Source organism: Cupressus sempervirens, chromosome 5 (genome assembly GCF_028749045.1).
Source record: "Cupressus sempervirens isolate cs-2001-9-10 chromosome 5, ASM2874904v1, whole genome shotgun sequence".
Classification (NCBI taxonomy): Eukaryota; Viridiplantae; Streptophyta; class Pinopsida; order Cupressales; family Cupressaceae; genus Cupressus; species Cupressus sempervirens.
In genome coordinates, this window is record NC_143122.1 from 771,853,735 (window position 1) to 771,871,945 (window position 18,211).

At 34.3% G+C, this 18,211-nt stretch overlaps 1 protein-coding gene across 1 annotated transcript; it reads left to right on the forward strand.

The window, feature by feature from the left end:
- Positions 1–5,844: 5,844 nt before the first annotated feature.
- Positions 5,845–7,497, forward strand: LOC149558196 (protein LATERAL BRANCHING OXIDOREDUCTASE 1-like). The gene is made up of 4 exons (XM_089786103.1): positions 5,845–6,114; positions 6,228–6,469; positions 6,699–7,023; positions 7,255–7,497. Exons 1-4 carry the CDS (start codon positions 5,845–5,847, stop codon positions 7,495–7,497), a joined length of 1,080 nt encoding a protein of 359 aa, XP_089642229.1.
- The last annotated feature ends 10,714 nt before the right edge of the window (positions 7,498–18,211 follow it).

Genomic DNA, 18,211 nt, shown 5'->3' on the forward strand with positions numbered 1-18,211 from the left:
CAAAATAATGACAATAAAAAATCCTTTTGGAACTTCATTTATATGAATATGTCAAATATCTTTCAACATGTGAGTCTTCTCAAATTTATGGTTAAGCAAAATAACCAAGCCTATATTTATATGCAGAACTTCAACACTTGACAAAGCTGATACATAGGTTTGAGGAAAATTTAAAATAATAGAAAATAGATGATTTTTATAATTCATTATTTTAAAGATTTGCAAATCTTATATTTATTTTTATTTTTGTATTTTTATTTAATACAATAGATCATTTATATTGATTATTTATATTATTAGAAAAAAATTTAAAAAGAAATTTAGTTTTATTGCGAAAATTAAGTATTGTAGAAATTTAGATATGTTATTATTATTTATTGTAATTTTGATATCTTTATTTAATGAAAAAATACTTTATTTTGATTATTTTATTTATTAACAAATAGAAAAAACAATTGTATATTGAAAAAATATTTATTTAATTTTTAATATAAATAAAACTTAAATTTAAATTTTTTTAAATTAATTAAATAAATGTTTTTTTTTTAATAATGAAAATGAGAAATATTTATTTAACTGTAATATCAAATTAATTTAAATTAATCCACTCATGTAACCAAATCCAACATATGAAATGATTAATAATAGTAAATTTAACTTCTAAATAGAATTTCAAGAGATGTGAAATTTTTTAATTTTTAAAATTATCATAAGGGATGAAAACAAAAGTCATCTATAATAGATGGTGTAATGGATAAGTATGGGAAGAGATGGATAATATTTTTATCAATAAAAAACAATCTGACAGGGTTCATTATCCCCCAAATAAACAAGCCCAAAATCCCCTTGGACATAATCAATGAAATAACCTCTATGAGGTGTAGCATGAAATGAAGCACCAGAATCTAAAACCCATGAATCATCAACACTCTCTAAAGACAGAAGCAAAGCATCCTCTTCAGATTTGTTACTTACCACATTTGCCTCCTTGTCTCCATCTGATTTATCTCCTTCATTTTTCTTTCGATTCCAACAATCTTTCTTTTTGTGCCCTGGTTTCCCACAATACCAGCAATCATTTGGTCCTCTCGATTGAGACCTCCTCCCCTTTGACTTTCCTCTTGATTTCCCACGATTTCCAGAGTTACTTCCTCTTTTAGTCGTTCTGCCCCTGCTTTGTGCATTTAAAGCACTTCCTGATGTAGATCCACTTGAGGATTTTCTACGAGTTTTCTCGCTTAAAATAACACCGATCACATCATCATATTTTAGGGTACTAGATCCAGGAACAGAATTACTCACCACCATTACCAAGCCATTCCAGCTTTCAGGCAAAGCACACAAAATCAAGAGAGCCCTAATTTCTTCATCAAAATTGATACCCACAGAAGATAATTGACTAGTAATAGTATTAAACTCATTTAAATGATCTGCAACAGATCCACCTTCTGCCATTTTCATATTAACTAAACGCTTCTTGAGAAATACCTTATTTGAAGAGAGGCTAAATGGGATCTTTTGGACAGAAAGGCACTCGGAAGCATTCGGTTATGCTTGGCACCATCGGTGGCATTTAATATTACAAAAGAAAAGACGACAGAAGATTTGATGAAAACCCTAGTGACACTGTATGAAAAGCCCTTTGCTTCAAATAAGGTATTTCTCATTAAGCGTTTATTTAATATAAAAAATACCCAACCCTAAGCCCTTTTATACAAGTATTAAACCACTTTAGGGTTATAACATGTCGGCCATATGTCGGCCATAATATGTCGGCTACCATGTCGGCTACTGCCCAAAAAAAAATTTATCTAACAAAATCTATAAATAAACTGCTTATTAACAATCATCTTATTACTGATATTGATATTATCAAGAATGAATTTGCTGAATTTTATAAAAATCTTTTTACTTCGGAGGATACTCAAGAGGCTAGGGCCCTTAGAGATCACTGTAAGAATCTTATTCCTAAAAGGATCTCGACTGAAGATGCTTCTATTCTAGAGCAACCATTGTCTCTTGAGGAAATTGAGAATTCCATCAATTCCCTTAATAATGATAGAGCTCCTGGGCCTGACAGGCTGCCTACGAAATTCTACAAGGCTAACAATAAATGGATTAGCAAAGTCTTAATTAATATTTATAATGAAGCCATCGATACTGGAACCCTAGGTAGGGATATTAATTCTGGAATTATCAAACTCATCCCTAAAGAGGGTGATAAATCCCTTATCAAGAATTGGAGGCCTATAACTCTTTTAAATGTTTCTTATAAAATTTTGGCTAAGATTATGTCAACTAGGCTTGAAGCCATTTTCCCCAAATTTGTTTGCCCTACCCAAACTGGTTTTGTGAAGCGTAGATATATATTAGAGAACCTTATTACTAGCTGGGAAGCTCTTAATTGGGTTAATCATACTAAGAAAAATGTTTCTATGTTTTTGTTGGATTTTGAAAAGGCTTATGACAGAATTGAGTGGAATTTTATTAACACGATGCTCGAGGCTTTTGGTTTCCTGTCTTACTTTTGTGGTATTGTTAAAACTCTTCTTAAGGATGCCTATGCTCAAGTTGATGTTAACGGATCCCTGTCTACCCCTTTCCCTTTGGGAAGATCTATTAGACAAGGGTGCCCTCTTGCTCCTGCTCTTTTCGTTATTGCCTCTGAAGCCCTTTTTGATATTCTTAGGGACAACACTTTATCCCCTACTGTTAAAGGTATCATCCTTCCTAATAATATGGAGATTATAAATTGTCAGTTTGTTGATGATACTTCCTTGTTTCATGAAGCCTCTAAAGAGAATTTTTTTGCCATGATCAATAAACTTAACTTCTTCTGTAAAATTTCTGGAGCTATATTATCTCATGCCAAATCTATTTGTCTTGGTTGGGATGATCAACCTCCTAATTGGTTTAGTAAATTTGATTTCCAATGGGGTGGTCCCTCTAAAATTGTCAAATATTTGGGTATCCCCTTCTCTATTGATCCCTCTTTAAAAGTGATGTGGGGTTGGGTCAAGGATAAGATCCATAATAAGCTGAACAAGTGGCACAATAGGTCTCTATCTCTTGCTGGAAGAATCCAAGTTTGCCAAAAGATTTTTTCTTCTTACAATATATATTATGCCTCTACTTGGATGTTTAATGACTACCAAGTTTTGGAAATCCAGAAAGCTATTAGAAATTATCTCTAGTCTGATGGGAAGGGCAATAAAAATTTGCATTCTGTCAATTGGAATTGGTGTCATGTTCATAAGCTCCTTGGGGGCTTGGGGTTGAAAGATCTACTACTTTGTGGTATTGCTTTAGCCTCCAAATGGATCTTTCATGCCTTAGAGGGAGATGATCCTTGGAAAGTTTTGATTCATAATAATATTGAGAGGGGATATCCTAAAAATGCTAAATTTTTGAAAAATCTTCCTTTCATTGATCTCATTTTTGGTGAATTTACCATTATAGTTCAAGGCTCAGTGGTTTTTAAATCCAACTGGGAAGCCTAGAACCATGTTAGGCAATTCATCACTAACAAAGACTTCTATGATAATAAAACCCTCCATGGTGAAAGATCCATTTGGTGGAACCTTAAGCTTGGTAATAAACCCCTTGCTCTTACCCAAGGGTGCTCGGCTAAGTATTGGACTAACCTTGGAATCAAGCAATTCATTGATATCTTTGAAATGGACAGACTTATCCCTTGGGATGTTTTAAAAAATAAATTTAAACTTCCTAGCTCTCATAAGAAGACTTATAGTATGATTGTTAAAGCTAGTAAAGATATCCCTACCCTTTGTCATGTGGACTCTAATAGTTATTTGAAGATAAAATGGTCTGATGGTATCATCATCTCCAAACTTAAAGCGAAGAATATTTATTCTGTTTTAAATTATAATGTTGACATCATCAATCATATTAACAATATTTGGAATACCGATTTGGATATTTCTTCTTGGATGAAGTTTTTTGATTATCTTTGGAAAAGTCCTATTGATCCTAAAATTAAATGTTTTAAATGGTTACTTATTCTCAATAAGCTACCTATTAGGAACTCTTTCTCTGATATTAATTATTGCAGCATTTGCAGAACCCCGGAAATGGGAAAGCATATTTTCTTTGAGTGCACTTTTGCTAAAGAGGTTTGGTTAATGTTTGGTATTTCTATCCATTCTAATTTCAGTATTTTTGAAGTTATTATTGGCTTTATCTCTAATGCTAGAAAATATGTTAATATGTTTTGGGATATTACCTCATCTAACATTTTATGGCAAATTTGGAAGTGCAGAAATGATGAAAGGTTTCAAAATATCCCCAGAATGCTTACTGAGGTTTTTCGAAGTCTCACATACTTTAAAAATTTTTCGCAAATTCAGATGACCATGAAAATCAACAAGGCTAAACTCAAAAGGCTACTCAAGGATGGTCATGCTACCTTTTTTGCGAATGAGGTTAACAATGGATATTTCTAGAGGCTACACCTGGATAATATCCATGCTTTCATTCAAATCTTCAATAGGTTTACCAAAGAGATTAAAAGAAGACCTCACAATGCTTTTAGTAAGATGGTTTACATACGCAATCAAATTCAAGATCTAAAAAGCGTGGTGTGGATGGATGGCCCCTTGGGCTGGGTGCCTTGGGTGGACACCTAGGTTGATGTGCTTTACTTGGTGTCATGGTCTATGATTTTGTTCGATTGTTTCGTTGTATATACTTCATTTTTTAAGGTGTGAGGCTTGGCCTCTGAACTCTGATACTCTGCAATCTCCTGTATTTTTTTTTATTTTTTTTTATCTCCTTATTTCTAATACAAAAAAATACTTTATTTTGATTATTTTATTTATTAACAAATAGAAGAAAATTTTGTATATTGAGAAAATATTTATTTAATTTTTAATATAAATAAAACTTAAATTTAAATTTGTTTAAATTAATTAAATAAATGTTTTTTTTAATAATGAAAATGAGAAACTATTTATTTAACTGTAATATTAAATTAATTTAAATTAATCCACTCATGTAACCAGATCCAACATATGAAATGATTAATAATAGTAAATTTAACTTCTAAATAGAATTTCAAGAGATGTGAAATTTTTGAATTTTTAAAATTATCATAAGGGATGAAAAACAAAAGTCATCTATAATAGATGGTGTAATCTACATGAGAATAAGTATAGGAAGAGATTGATAATATTTTTATCCATAAAAAACAAAAAATTGTACTACTTGAAAGAAAAATGCTGGCAACAAACCATAGTCATGTCTGAGTAATAAAGCCACATTGAATAAACTCTTTAATGGACAGGTTAATCTCCATGCAAAATGTACTAAAGACAAAATAAAGTAAAAACTTTTTTTTTTCTAGATTCACGAAAACTTAGTGTTTTTTTTCCAAATTTTGTGTTGTTGTTGACTAATCACGAAGATCAAAAGCTGATTTTTTTAAAATTTGGTCAACTATACAGTTTGCAACCCTTTAATACGAACCAAAACAAAACAAGCTAGCCTGATAAGAAAGTTAACCAAAATTGCAGAGTTTCCCTGTCTAGATCAGAAAGATGAGAGTTATTGTATACGTTTTTTCTGGGATGAGCAAAGGAATATGAGAATTATTATTATCAATAACGAGTTATATGGAATATTTTTTATACGACTATTAAGAAAATAAAATACAGACAGTTGAAGCATGTGGATGATTCCATGAAATAAAATATTCAGCAGCCACGTTCTTAATTTTATCTTTACAGCTGGATGATTGCATTTAGAGCTCATCGCACTTCAGCACTTGATAGGATTTCTGAGATTGCAGAAGCAAGTAGGTGGTTTGTTTAGATTGAAAGAAGCATTATGTTTAATTCAGCTGCGGTCTTTAATCCCTCTGATGGAACTTCAAGAAGATTTTCAATTCCTGTTGTTCAGGAATTGGCATCTCAGAGTCTTCAAAGCCTTCCTGAAAGATACATCAGATCGGAAAAAGAGCGTCCAATTGACTTTCCTCTTCATCAAATGGACATTCCCACAATTGATATGGACATGTTTACAGGGGATTCAGATCTTTGCAGGCAAACGGAATTAGAAAAACTTGGTTTGGCGTGCCAAGAATGGGGATTTTTTCTGGTGGGCGCATCAAAATTGATTATAAATTAAGTTGTAGATTAAAAGTTCTAATATGTTCAGATTCTCCTAACTTGCTTTGTTCACTTAACATGTTATGTATGTCTCCATCGCAGGCTGTGAATCATGGAATCCCTCTGTTTCTGACGGAAAGAATGAAGGGCATTGTAAGGGAATTCATTCAATTGCCTCTGGAAGAAAAGCTCAAGTACAAAATGCAAGAGATTGAAGGCTATGGCCAGGCCTTTGTAATTTCTGATGACCAAGTACTAGATTGGGCAGATATGATGTCCTTGACTACTCTGCCTCTAGAAAATAGAAAAATGGATTTCTGGCCAACAAAGCCAGCGGATTTTAGGTACCTATATCTTTGTTAATTAATGTTCATACAATTTTATTTATTGATCTCATGTAAAAGACTCTTTATCTCTATTCCCCTGTTCTAGTTCTCTGATTGCTGTAGGGATGAGAACATATCTACTTCTTCATACTTTCTTTCAAGATAATTTCTTGGTATAGTTGCTCTGTTCTGGCTCAACTTCTTTTCTTATCATTTTCATTAAAATTATGGTGTCCGTTTGTTTCAGAGAAACCGTGGATCTATATGCTCTGGAAATTCAAAACCTTGGCAATAAAATTCTTCGCCTCTTATCAGAAACAGTGGGACTAACACGAGATTGTTTCCTTGAGATGTGTGGGAAAATGAGACAGAGAATGAGATTAAATTACTACCCACCCTGCCCAAGACCAGATCTTGTTTTAGGCATAAGCCCTCATTCAGATGGGTCTGGTTTGACAATGTTGTTGCAGGATGATGAGATAGTTGGACTACAGATCTGTAAGGATAGTCAATGGATTCCCATTCAACCCATCCCTGGTGCTCTGGTTGTCAATATTGGGGACATGCTTGAGGTAATGAAGATGAATTTTTTAACAGTCTTTAGGGCAAAACAATCTGTAGGAACTATCAATCTGAGTTTAGAGATGGGTTTTAACCCAAGTTATGAATGCTTGACTAGATTAAAGATTTCATGTATCTCTTCATTGTTGATGAATTGTTTCCTGGCATTGATAATTGGGAACAATGATTAATGCCACCGGATCCTTACCAAATTTAGTTTTTGTATTTGTATTCTGAAATAGGTGATGAGCAATGGAATATATAAGAGCATTGAGCACAGAGCGGTCACAAACATGAACAGAGATCGAATCTCCATTGCCATGTTTTATGGTCCGGACAGGGAAACAGAAGTGGGTCCTGCTGCTGAGCTCATTGACGAGATGCATCCCTGTAAATATAGAAAATTTATTCAGGCAGAGTATATCCAGCATGCATTTTCTGGAAAGCTTGATGGGAAGAAGAGCATTGAATTTGCCAAAATCTGATTAGAACTAGAAATTTTTTGATTTAGAACTGTTCAATTGTGGCTGGATTGGATTAACTGATGATTAGGACAGAGAGTGGGCCAGGTAAAATGACCCGCATTCTGTTTGATGATCTTCGATCATGGGTTTGTTTTGGACTCTAAGTTGGAAGAAGTGACCAATAAAATGCAGGGGATTGTCGATTGACGTGGATGATTGTCAATGGAGAGATACTGGAAGTGGTATATTTAACGATAGTCATTGATCCGGATGACAATAAAAAAAAGTGCGAGTTTTTTGTTATTTTCAATTCGTCTGTTTGCAAAAAATGTTTTCTTTTTAAAGGGAAAAATGTATTTCTGAAAGGTGCAAAATTTCAAGATTTATTATTATTATTACTATTTATTTTTTTACGCAATCCAATTTTAGAAAAGTATTTGAAGAATTGGACTCTTTAAATAAAGAAAGTTGTAGATTTTCAATATTTATTATTATTCATTTAATAAGGCATTTAAATAACTTTTAGAGTGATATTATGATAAAATCTAGAAAAAATATTTTTCCAAAATATAATTTATATAACATATCTAAAAATATCATTGTTTAAAATTAAAAAAAACTAGTATTTATAAAAAACATAAAAAATAAATAAAATAATAATTAAAGAATTTTTTTTCAATTTTTATTAAAAGGGAAGAAAAGTCTTATAATTAAAATATAAATATGGTTTATATATTCAAACAAATAAAACTACAAAATTGATCAAGATTATATTTGTAGTGATTTTTAGATAAATTATTTGAAAATCATAAATTTGTTACAAAATCTGTCCATCTTTACATTTTTAATCATGATTTCAATAAGTATCAAATTGGACTTCTATTTGAATATTTTAAAATATAAATATAGACAACTAAAATTATTCACATCTAACCACTAGAATTTATCTTATTCCAAATATTTAGCGAATCTCATGTTCAATGCCAATACAATAATTTGACCATAAAGCTAAAGTTGGTCATAGGTCTATTCAATAAATTCAAAACCACCTACGAGTCAGTCTCATAGGTAATTCTTCTCTAGCCACGTTGACAACATTGTTCCAGTACAACCAAGATAGTAAGGGCTTCCATGAGGTTATTTGTGTGCCAACCCTTGTAGATAGAAAACAAAAATTGAACATCACTAGAGCTGTCACGCCCAATTCCCCCAATGCCAGCCAGCCCATTATTTCCCCAAAAAGAGCCATCAATGGTGATTTTAAGAACTCCAACCTAGGGAGGAGTCTAATACCCCTCACAATTAACATGCTAAGAGTACTACCTAGCTCTATTCCCAGAGCGTCTATGGGGGAAAGAGGGAGTGTTGCCCTGAAGAGGAAAGGAAAGGCATGAGTAAATACCAGCATCTCTAGGGTCTATACCTCCACCAAAGCCACATTTAGCCAGGAGTGTTTCATGAAGAGAATTATGAATTTTCTTCCACATGTGTCTGATGCCGAACTGCACATCATAAAAGATCCTCATATTTCTCTCAAGCCAAACATTCCATAAAATAAGGGAAGGGGCAATAGTCCAAGCAACCTAAAGAAAAGAGGTCTTGGAAGGAGGATGGCCTAGATTGTCCCAAAACTCAGAGAAGAAGGAAACATGCCAACACGTGCATCCCCACACACTCCACCAGAAGTGCCAAATCTACTTGACAAAGGGGCACTGGAAAAAAAGGTGGGAAATAGTCTCTTCATTATTGTAGCATAAGACATAGATGGAAGGCCCTTGAAAGCCTCTCTTGCAGAGGTTCTCCCAAGTAAGATAACAATAGTAAACCAGAATCTAGAGGACAAAGTTACACTTAGGCCAAGAAAAGCTATTCCAAGCTTTCTTCCACCAAGAGACCTCCACCTCACCAAATAGTTTCTTAGTCAGTGCAAGGTACCCTGAAGAAATAGAAAACTTGCCAGAAGAAGCACCTCCCCAAGCCAAAACATCAGGTTCCTGTAGAAAGCTATACTCCCTAGAAGCCAAGATCTAAGAAAGCTCCAACAGATCCCCCCAAGAACCACTCGGCAACCGATCAAAAGAATTCTTCCATCTGTAACCAACAACAAGGCCTAGGTTATGAGCCTCCTTATAATGACCCAACTTAATCCATCTAGTAGAAAGGAAAAAATGACAAAGAGGTTATAAGTGTGAATCAGAGGACAAGAGAAGAGGATACCCATCCCAGGAATCACTCCAAAATAGAGCCTCAGTGCCTCTATTATAGATCCAAAATAGACTTCTCTTCACTAGGTGAGCACCAATCTTGAGGGTATTCCACACCATAGACCCTGTTCCCTCAAGAGGAAACTTGGAAACATCTGAAGGTTCAATGCCAGGTTAATACTTGTGTGATAGGATACGGGCCCAAAGCTGAGACTAGCTAGAACACCAATGCTAATAGAGCTTGGTAGCAAGAGCTTGACTACACAAGATAGTAGAACAAAGACCGATGTCTCGTTCCTTTTTTTGGCTTGTAAACGATATCCCAATTGATGAGGCTCCATTTAGTATTTTACAAATTACTACTCCTAGGAAATTAGCAAGAAAGAGCATCTAATTCCTTAAGAAAATACATCAAGGCAACCTGAACCATGCTTCTATCGATGGGAACGGCCTATATCAAAGATTGTAGGAGATTCACCGTTCTAGCAGTAGAGATCCACCTATGAGTCTAATGATTGACTTTTTGTCAAAGCTTGTTGAGTAAGCTCTATGAGAAAAGCCTAGGCTATCTTCCCACCACAATAGGGACCCCCAAGTAAGTTAGGGGGAGAGACTCAATCTAAAATCTCATGATATTAGCAATCCTCTATTAGATAGGCTCAAGAGTGTTGAAGAAAAAAATAGAGGACTTGTGGTGATAGATTTTTTGACTAGAGGCACCCAAATAAGTATCCAAGGTGAGTTGAAAGGCTTCAACTTCCTGAATCCGAGCTCTCTCACCAAGGGTCATATCATCAAAAAACTAGAGGTGGGAAAGAGTGGGAAGAGCATTTCCCCATTGCTAGCCCTGAATCAAATTTTGGAAAACATACGACTTGATAATTCTACCAAGTCCCTCAACCATAATGATAAACAAATAAGGAAAAAGGGGATCTCCCTGGTGAAGACCCCTAGAGGCCCCAAAAACCTCTGACAGTTCACCGTTAAGAAGGACCGAGAAGGAAGGAGTAGTACTAATACTCAAAACCCATCTAAACCATTCTTGAATGAAGCCAAAATCTAGAAGAACTTTTCACAAGAAAGGCCCAATTGACTCTGTCATAAGCCTTAGCCATATCAAGCTTGATCAACATGGCTTGTTCTCTAGAAGTATACATAGAGTGAATGGCTTTAGAAGAAATAACTACCCAATCCAAAAAAAAATTTCCAGCGACAAAACCACCTTGTTCCTTAGACATAACCATGGGAAGGAAAATTTTGTGGTTTTAGGTCCCTATAAAACCTGGTTTTGATATTGTTTAAACAGTAGATTTCAGGTCCTTGCAAAATTTGGTTGTGCTTCATGTTATATCTTTTCTATTTTTGTTAAAGGGTTTTGGGGCCCCTTCAAAACCTATTTTTACCATAATCTAAAACCATGGGAAGGAAAACTTTAAGCCTCTACACTAGCAGCTTAGTAAGGATTTTATGGACCACATTATAAAGAGAAATGGGCCTAAAGAAGTCTAGTTGATTAACCTCTTCGTTCTTTGGAATAAGGACTAGGAAAGTTGCATTCAAGGCCTGGAGCATATCTTTGTTAGAATAGGACTCTAGAACCACATCCAAAAGGTCATGAATGATAATATCCCAAAATTCTTGGAAGAATTCAACAAGGAAGCCATCAAGCCCTAGAGCTTTTCCCTTACACAAGCTGAAGACCACCTCCTCCAAGTCAGACATACAAATCAGCCACATAAGAGAGCCATTGATCTCCCTGGTCACAATAGAGGGAATACAAGAGAAGATCATATTCTCCTTAATCTCTACTAGAGGCAAGTCATCTAAAAAGAGAGTAGAGTAAAACTAAATAGGAGGTTAGATGTGTCCCCTTAGAAGTAACAAGAGAAGAAATGTAACTCCCATTACATCAAGCTTGTACAAATTTATGGAAAAATGTGGTGTTCTTGTCCCCTTCCTAAAGCCAATCAACTTAAGCCTTCTATTTCCAATGAATTTATTCTCTAGGATCCCAATCTATTGAATAACTAGAAGCTTGGGATTCTAATATGCCAAGAGCTTTAGAAAACCCAAATCCTGAATCTGCCTAGTAATAACATCAAGTTGATCCTAAGCCCTCTTCTTCATAATGTGGAAATTACAAAAACAATTCTTGTTCCAATTCTTTAACTTCATTTTGACATACTATATTTTTATAGAGAAGGAAAACATAGTAGTGCCATAGGCAAGGCCTCCTTGTCTCCACTAGTGAGCCATTAAATAATGGAGAGAAGAGTCTCAAAGCCACATCAACTAGAACTTAAAGAGAGGCTTCCTAGGGATGGCAAAATAACTAGTTGTGAGTTTGATAGGCTAGTGGCTAGAGCTACTCCAATTAAGAATTTTAAAAGAGAGAGAAAGAGAGCCACAATTCCAAAGGCAAGAAACCAAGAACTTGTCCAAGCATTCTGAGATGGCATCATCTCCAACCCTTCTATTGTTCCAAGTAAAGAGCCCATTAAGAGGTTTGACATCAAAGAGATGTATAAGATATATATTTTCTTCAAGAATCTTAGAAGAAGGATCCAAGCAAGCCAACCCACCCTGTTTCTCCTCTAGACTGATGACAGAGTTAAAATCCCCATCCACAATCCAAGGAAAAAATGGGTAATAGCTTTTGACATGCCTAATATGTGCCCAGAGCTTAATCTTTCTAGGGAGATCAATAGGGATGTACACATTAGTAACAAGAATCAACTCTCTAGTTTCTAGAGAAGAGGCCACCATTGAGAGAGCCAAGTGGCAAGAGATCAAGTAAAGAGGTGTAACTTCCCTAGGATTCCATAAAATGGAAAGACCACCAAAGCTTCCCAAAGCACCAACGCACAAACATTTCCCAAAAAACTAAATTTTAGGAGCACATCTAAACATGGAATCCACTAAAAGCTTGGTCTCCTATATACAAAGGATATCTAGATAATGATCAGCCACCAGCTCATGAATAGCTTGTTGACTAGGGATGCTATTCAACCCCCTCACATTCCATGAGAGAATAATCATTGAGTAGAGTGGGGAAAATGTTCATCCATGGTCTTTATAGCCCCAGACTCTACCAGTAAATCTCCTGTAAGTTTAATTTTTTCCTAATCTTGCTTTGGCCCAACTCTTGAGGAAGTAGCAAAAGAGACTTTCTTAAACAATCTTTGCATTAGGCCCAAAGCAAGAGAAGATCCCTTTCCTTTACCAGAGGAAAACACATCTTTGACCAAATCTACCAAAAGAATATCCTTTTACTATGGAGTAGGAGAAACCACAAGGGCAGCAGACTGAGAACCAAAAGAGGTCTCTACCTTCTGTTGAACTACAACATCCTAGTTGCCACTAAGAATAGAACTCCTCCCCTCTAAGCTAGTAACCCCACACTGAACCTCTATAGGAATGCCTTCTTCTATGACCATGTTGTCATGCACCTCAAATTGATTGAATCCTAGGTCCACTTGCTAATCTAGATGAGATCACTTCTGACCCCTCCCTTTAGCACAATTTTGAGTAGGGATAAAACCATCCTTATCAGGACCAATAGTAATGGATGGCAATTTCCCATGAATTCAAGTGTTCATTTCAGCTTTCCCTTTACTAGTACTATCAATTTGAATATTCCCTTTTCTAGTACTAAAAGTTTGGCCATTCCCCTTATCATCATTAGCCATCCTTGGGCCTAAGAACCCACTAAGGGTACCATTACCTTTAGAGGCTTAAGGGAATTGGCACTGTAAATGACCATATGCATGAGAAATATAGCATCAAAATGGAAGGGATTCAAAGTCTAGTAGCTAAATCCAAGAAGGAGAGCCTAAGAAAATTTCCAAAGAATCTAGAAAAGGATTTTTAAATCAATTTCAACACAAATACAGGCATAAGAAATAACCTTTTTATCTAGTGATTGATGTGATATAGTAGTCGTCTTCCCAAGCATAGTGGCAATCTGTCGAAGGATATTCTCTTGCCAGAACTCCAAAGGAAGTCATGGCAGGTAGAGAAAAATACGAACCCTCAAAGGAAGATCCTTAGGAGAATTTAACCCTGTAAACCAGGGTTTGACAAAAATACCCACATAGTCATAAAAATATGGGCCTCCCTCAAAGGCCTGGTTCTAATCTAACATGCAAAAGAAAGCCACCAAAAAGTAGTTATTACTAGCCAGCATAATATCCATATCACCTTCCACCTGCCACAAACAGTGAACCCAGGCTTCTAAAGCCAATAGGGAAACCCAAATACCAAGAAACTTGCATATCAATGCATGTGTGGCCAGATAGTCCACATCTTCCATTACTGCCTTTAGAGGGATAACCAACATAGGCTAATCCTGGCTATGTAGAAGACAACCATTAACTCTATTTAACTTTGAGTACTCGCTAGCATAAAATGTCTCCTCTTGTGAAATCACCCTAGGAGAAGATTCACCACAAGTTGAGGCTCCAACAAGAATGGGACCCTTGTTGACCCCACTCGCAGCCATAAAAGCCTAGCAAACAAGCTCCCTCATACCTAATCCACACACCACAATTGAATTTTTTAGAGATTGTATAATCACAAAAATCTTCAAGCCTTAATTTTGTAAAGACTAAAATTGCTAATTTTTTGCTATGTCCAATGGATCCTTTGCTGAAATCCTCCCCCACCCAATTCCATATGCATGAAAACCCCTACAAATTATTTTTTTGTTCCCTTCATGCAGAAGCACACACCAATCTCAGAAGTCATTAAGGCTCCATGAAATCTACATTTTTTCTTAACTCTTTAAATATAATTACATATCGACTTACATTTCATATCATCGTCCCATTAACTCCCATAATGGACAATTCAAAAATTCAAACTTTAATAGATCATGGTCCAAGGGGCTTTTCTTTTACAAGGTCACATTTTGAACAAGAGATGCATTGTGTCACTATTCTTTCTATTTGTGCAATGCATGTCAATTATTTTGTATGAAATAATATAACAAATCTGAGCTTTATGAGCAACTATTATAATATGGAGAGAAGCATTTAGCAATGCACAAGGTAGTGAACAATATTGAGAAATTATAAATATTAAAGGCCATGTCATATGCATTAAAAGTCCATGAATTATACATTAACTCATTGTGGAAAACATTAAATGAGATGCTCAACGAAAGTGATTCCAATAAATGGTAAATATAAGCTTTGTGAACAGTTGTTTAGTGAAATTGTCCTATTCAATAAATAGTTTCAGCACATATGCAGATTTAGTGTAACTAAAATTTGTCTAGAACAATGTTCATGTATGTTTGGAAGCCATAAAATCATAAAGAGACATTTTAGAGTGAGAAAAATGAGTAGATACATGCAATGATTAAAAGTATGAAATGTTGTAGCCTATTGCACTAGCCAAAATAATATATGTAATAGCTAAAATTATTAACAAGTCCTATCTCTTGAGTACTAGCTAAATACATATATACAATAGGCTTTTTGTGACATGTAATGCATAGTTGTGTTGTTCTCTTCTTTCGATCTGGTATTTGCAATTTTTTTAACATTGTCCAAGAATGTGCAATAACATTTGACAAGAGCCGATTAAGCATTTGATTTTTTAAGTATGAAGAACATGTACATGTGATGTACATTTTTAATAGCTATTGATCCATGAGAGTTTCCCATGAGATAGTGTCATGTTGGTTGAGGATGAACCTGCCACTTGCTATAAAGTCTCAAAGCATGAATATCACTACTAATTTTCCATTGACATAATCCTAATAAGTCATGTTTTTAAGAACAAGAAGTAGTTGTTCTACAATGTGATTTTTAGCAGAGTAATGAATTGTTTGTAGGTTGTCATTTTTTATATATGTTTTCAAATATAGTGAATATTTATAGGTAACTTGTTCATCACAACTATTGTAGTGGGCTTTCTCACCATCTAATGTGCTATATGTTTCAAATATGTAGTTTCATTTTGCACAAAGAGCATGGAATGTATTTGATATGCATTTTCCACGGTTAAACTTCCACGAGCCTATATACTATATGCCAAATATTAATATGTTGTAAATTCAAGGAAATACAATAGTGAAGTAGATAAAGAGAAGAATTTGAAGAATTTACCTCAAATGAAGTCTGCACTTACCCATGGAATTTATATGTTGTTCTTATGTCATGCAGTTTGTAGATAGATGTGGAGGGACTTTAGAGAGCCAATTTTTGGTTTTTTTTTTTGGCTATGTTTCTAAACAAAAGGCTAAAAATTTATATTTTTCAAGCTATTGTTGTATCTAAATGTATTGGACCATCAAATTTGGATGCATGCACAACTATTTGTAAGCAATAGAGTTAGTATTTTTATCATGAATTTGACAATGTGAAATTAAAAGATAATGTGAAGATTGGATTATAGAATTGTTTTCAAAAGTTGAATATTGAAGTTATGTGGATGGCCTTACTAACACTTTGTCCATGTCATCAAGCACATTTTGATTATATTTTCTATGTGTTGCTACAACAATAGCAACAATTGTTTCAATGAGATAGTCAACTACATTTGTGACTAGCTACTTTATAGTCGTACTAGGAATGAACTTAGAGTTGTGCAATATCGATGATAATGTTTCAACTACACTAGAATATTTTAGAATTAGGATGCAATCACTATCACCCTGATCATATTGTATTTTTTTTGGTGCAATATCAAAATATATTATTTTTAGTGCCATGCCTGAGATTATTTTATCCTCATATTTGTTGAGAAGAGCATTGTCAGTGACATTTAGTGTGATAGTCATCTCTCATTTGGAGTCTGTAAGGTCTACACATAGAACCTCATGAATCTTTGTTTCTCTATCCAATACAACCTTATACACAACCAACACATCACCTTTGGAAGTGTTTTCAGCATTTTTTGCATTGATATCTTCAATTGATATGAGTTTTTGTTTATAATAACCTAGAGATGGAAAACTCACACCATAAAAAGAAATGAAATGCATTGATATGACTTGTAGTAAAATTCTTACACAATATTAGCATCATAAAATCACTTCTTGTTTCAATGCCTCATTACAAATGAGTATTCAAACTTATTGACACCTTCCCCAATTTTTTTTTTAAGGAATCAAGTATTCTAATTGTTCATCTGTATTTTCTAGATTTGTCTTATTTGATTAGTTTGATAAAAATGGTTTTAATGATCATAATGTCAACTCTATGTCAAATAAGAAGAAAGCCAAACTTGTAATAAGATACCCACAAGCATTATCTTTCATTGTCTCCTTGCTTCAATACTCATATAGCTATAAATGCTATTAAAATTGTCCTTATAGCCTTGTATCACATGCAAATATAATTTGCAAGAATTTTTTCAATATCTTCCTCTAATAATTCCTTACAATGAACCTACCAAAGTACAAATTAGGATGTGTAATTAATTTAACCTGTCTATTCAAACTTATTGACACCTTCCCCAGTTTTTTTTAAAGGAATCAAGTATTCTAATTGTTCATCTGTATTTTCTAGATTTGTCTTATTTGATTAGTTTGATAAAAATGGTTTTAATGATCATAATGTCAACTCTATGTCAAATAAGAAGAAAGCCAAACTTGTAATAAGATACCCACAAGCATTATCTTTCATTGTCTCCTTGCTTCAATACTCATATAGCTATAAATGCTCTTAGAATTGTCCTTATAGCCTTGTATCACATGCAAAAATAATTTGCAAGAACTTGTTCAATATCTTCCTCTAATAATTCCTTACAATGAACCTACCAAAGTACAAATTAGGATGCGTAATTAATTTAACCTGTCTTTTTCATTATTACAAAAACTATATATATAAAAACTTCACATTTTAAATCATAATACATCATAAATCTTAGGAATTATCCCCAACACCCCACCTCCCTACTCTTCATGATGTACCTACATTCCAATATCATAAAAAATATTAGTAACTTATTGTATTAAACAAGATAATCATCAATTCACTGAATCATTATGAAGAAAATAACACAAGAAGTAAATATACCTAGTCGAGTGTTCTAGTAGGGTCCTCTCTGTATTTTAGGGTCTCCAACAAGGCTTCATGATCAACATTAGTAATAGTAAAAAGTTCTTTTACTTTTGGTCATCCTTGATGCTTCAACAACTTTACATCTGTTGCAATAATCAGATGCAAATATATGAGAATTATTTTGTGCTTCTGATAGTCTTCAAATGTAGGAATTTCATTCCTTCTAAGCATGTATGTCCACAACCATGTTCCAGCAACAACCATTGAACCAATACGATATGTGAATCCATCATCATCTATGATTGGTTGTGCAAGCTTTTGTTTACCTCTTACACAACATGCTAACCACTAATCGGATTTCTCCTCATTCCCCTGTGGTGGAACCAATGTAAAGACATGTCCTAGCTGAAGAAGATTTGATAAATGGTTATGCTCAAGTGAACTTTCCATGTCATCATTTCTGATAGAGGGTATGATAGACAATGGAGTAAGATAATGTGGAGCCCATGTGTCCACCCA

Bases quoted from the DNA above. Each gene is read 5' to 3' on its own strand.
- LOC149558196 (XM_089786103.1), top strand. From the start codon at position 5,845: ATGTTTAATTCAGCTGCGGTCTTTAATCCCTCTGATGGAACTTCAAGA. The intron at 6,115-6,227 runs GTGGGCGCATCA...TCTCCATCGCAG, and splicing joins AAGAATGGGGATTTTTTCTG to GCTGTGAATCATGGAATCCC. The intron at 6,470-6,698 runs GTACCTATATCT...CGTTTGTTTCAG, and splicing joins ACAAAGCCAGCGGATTTTAG to AGAAACCGTGGATCTATATG.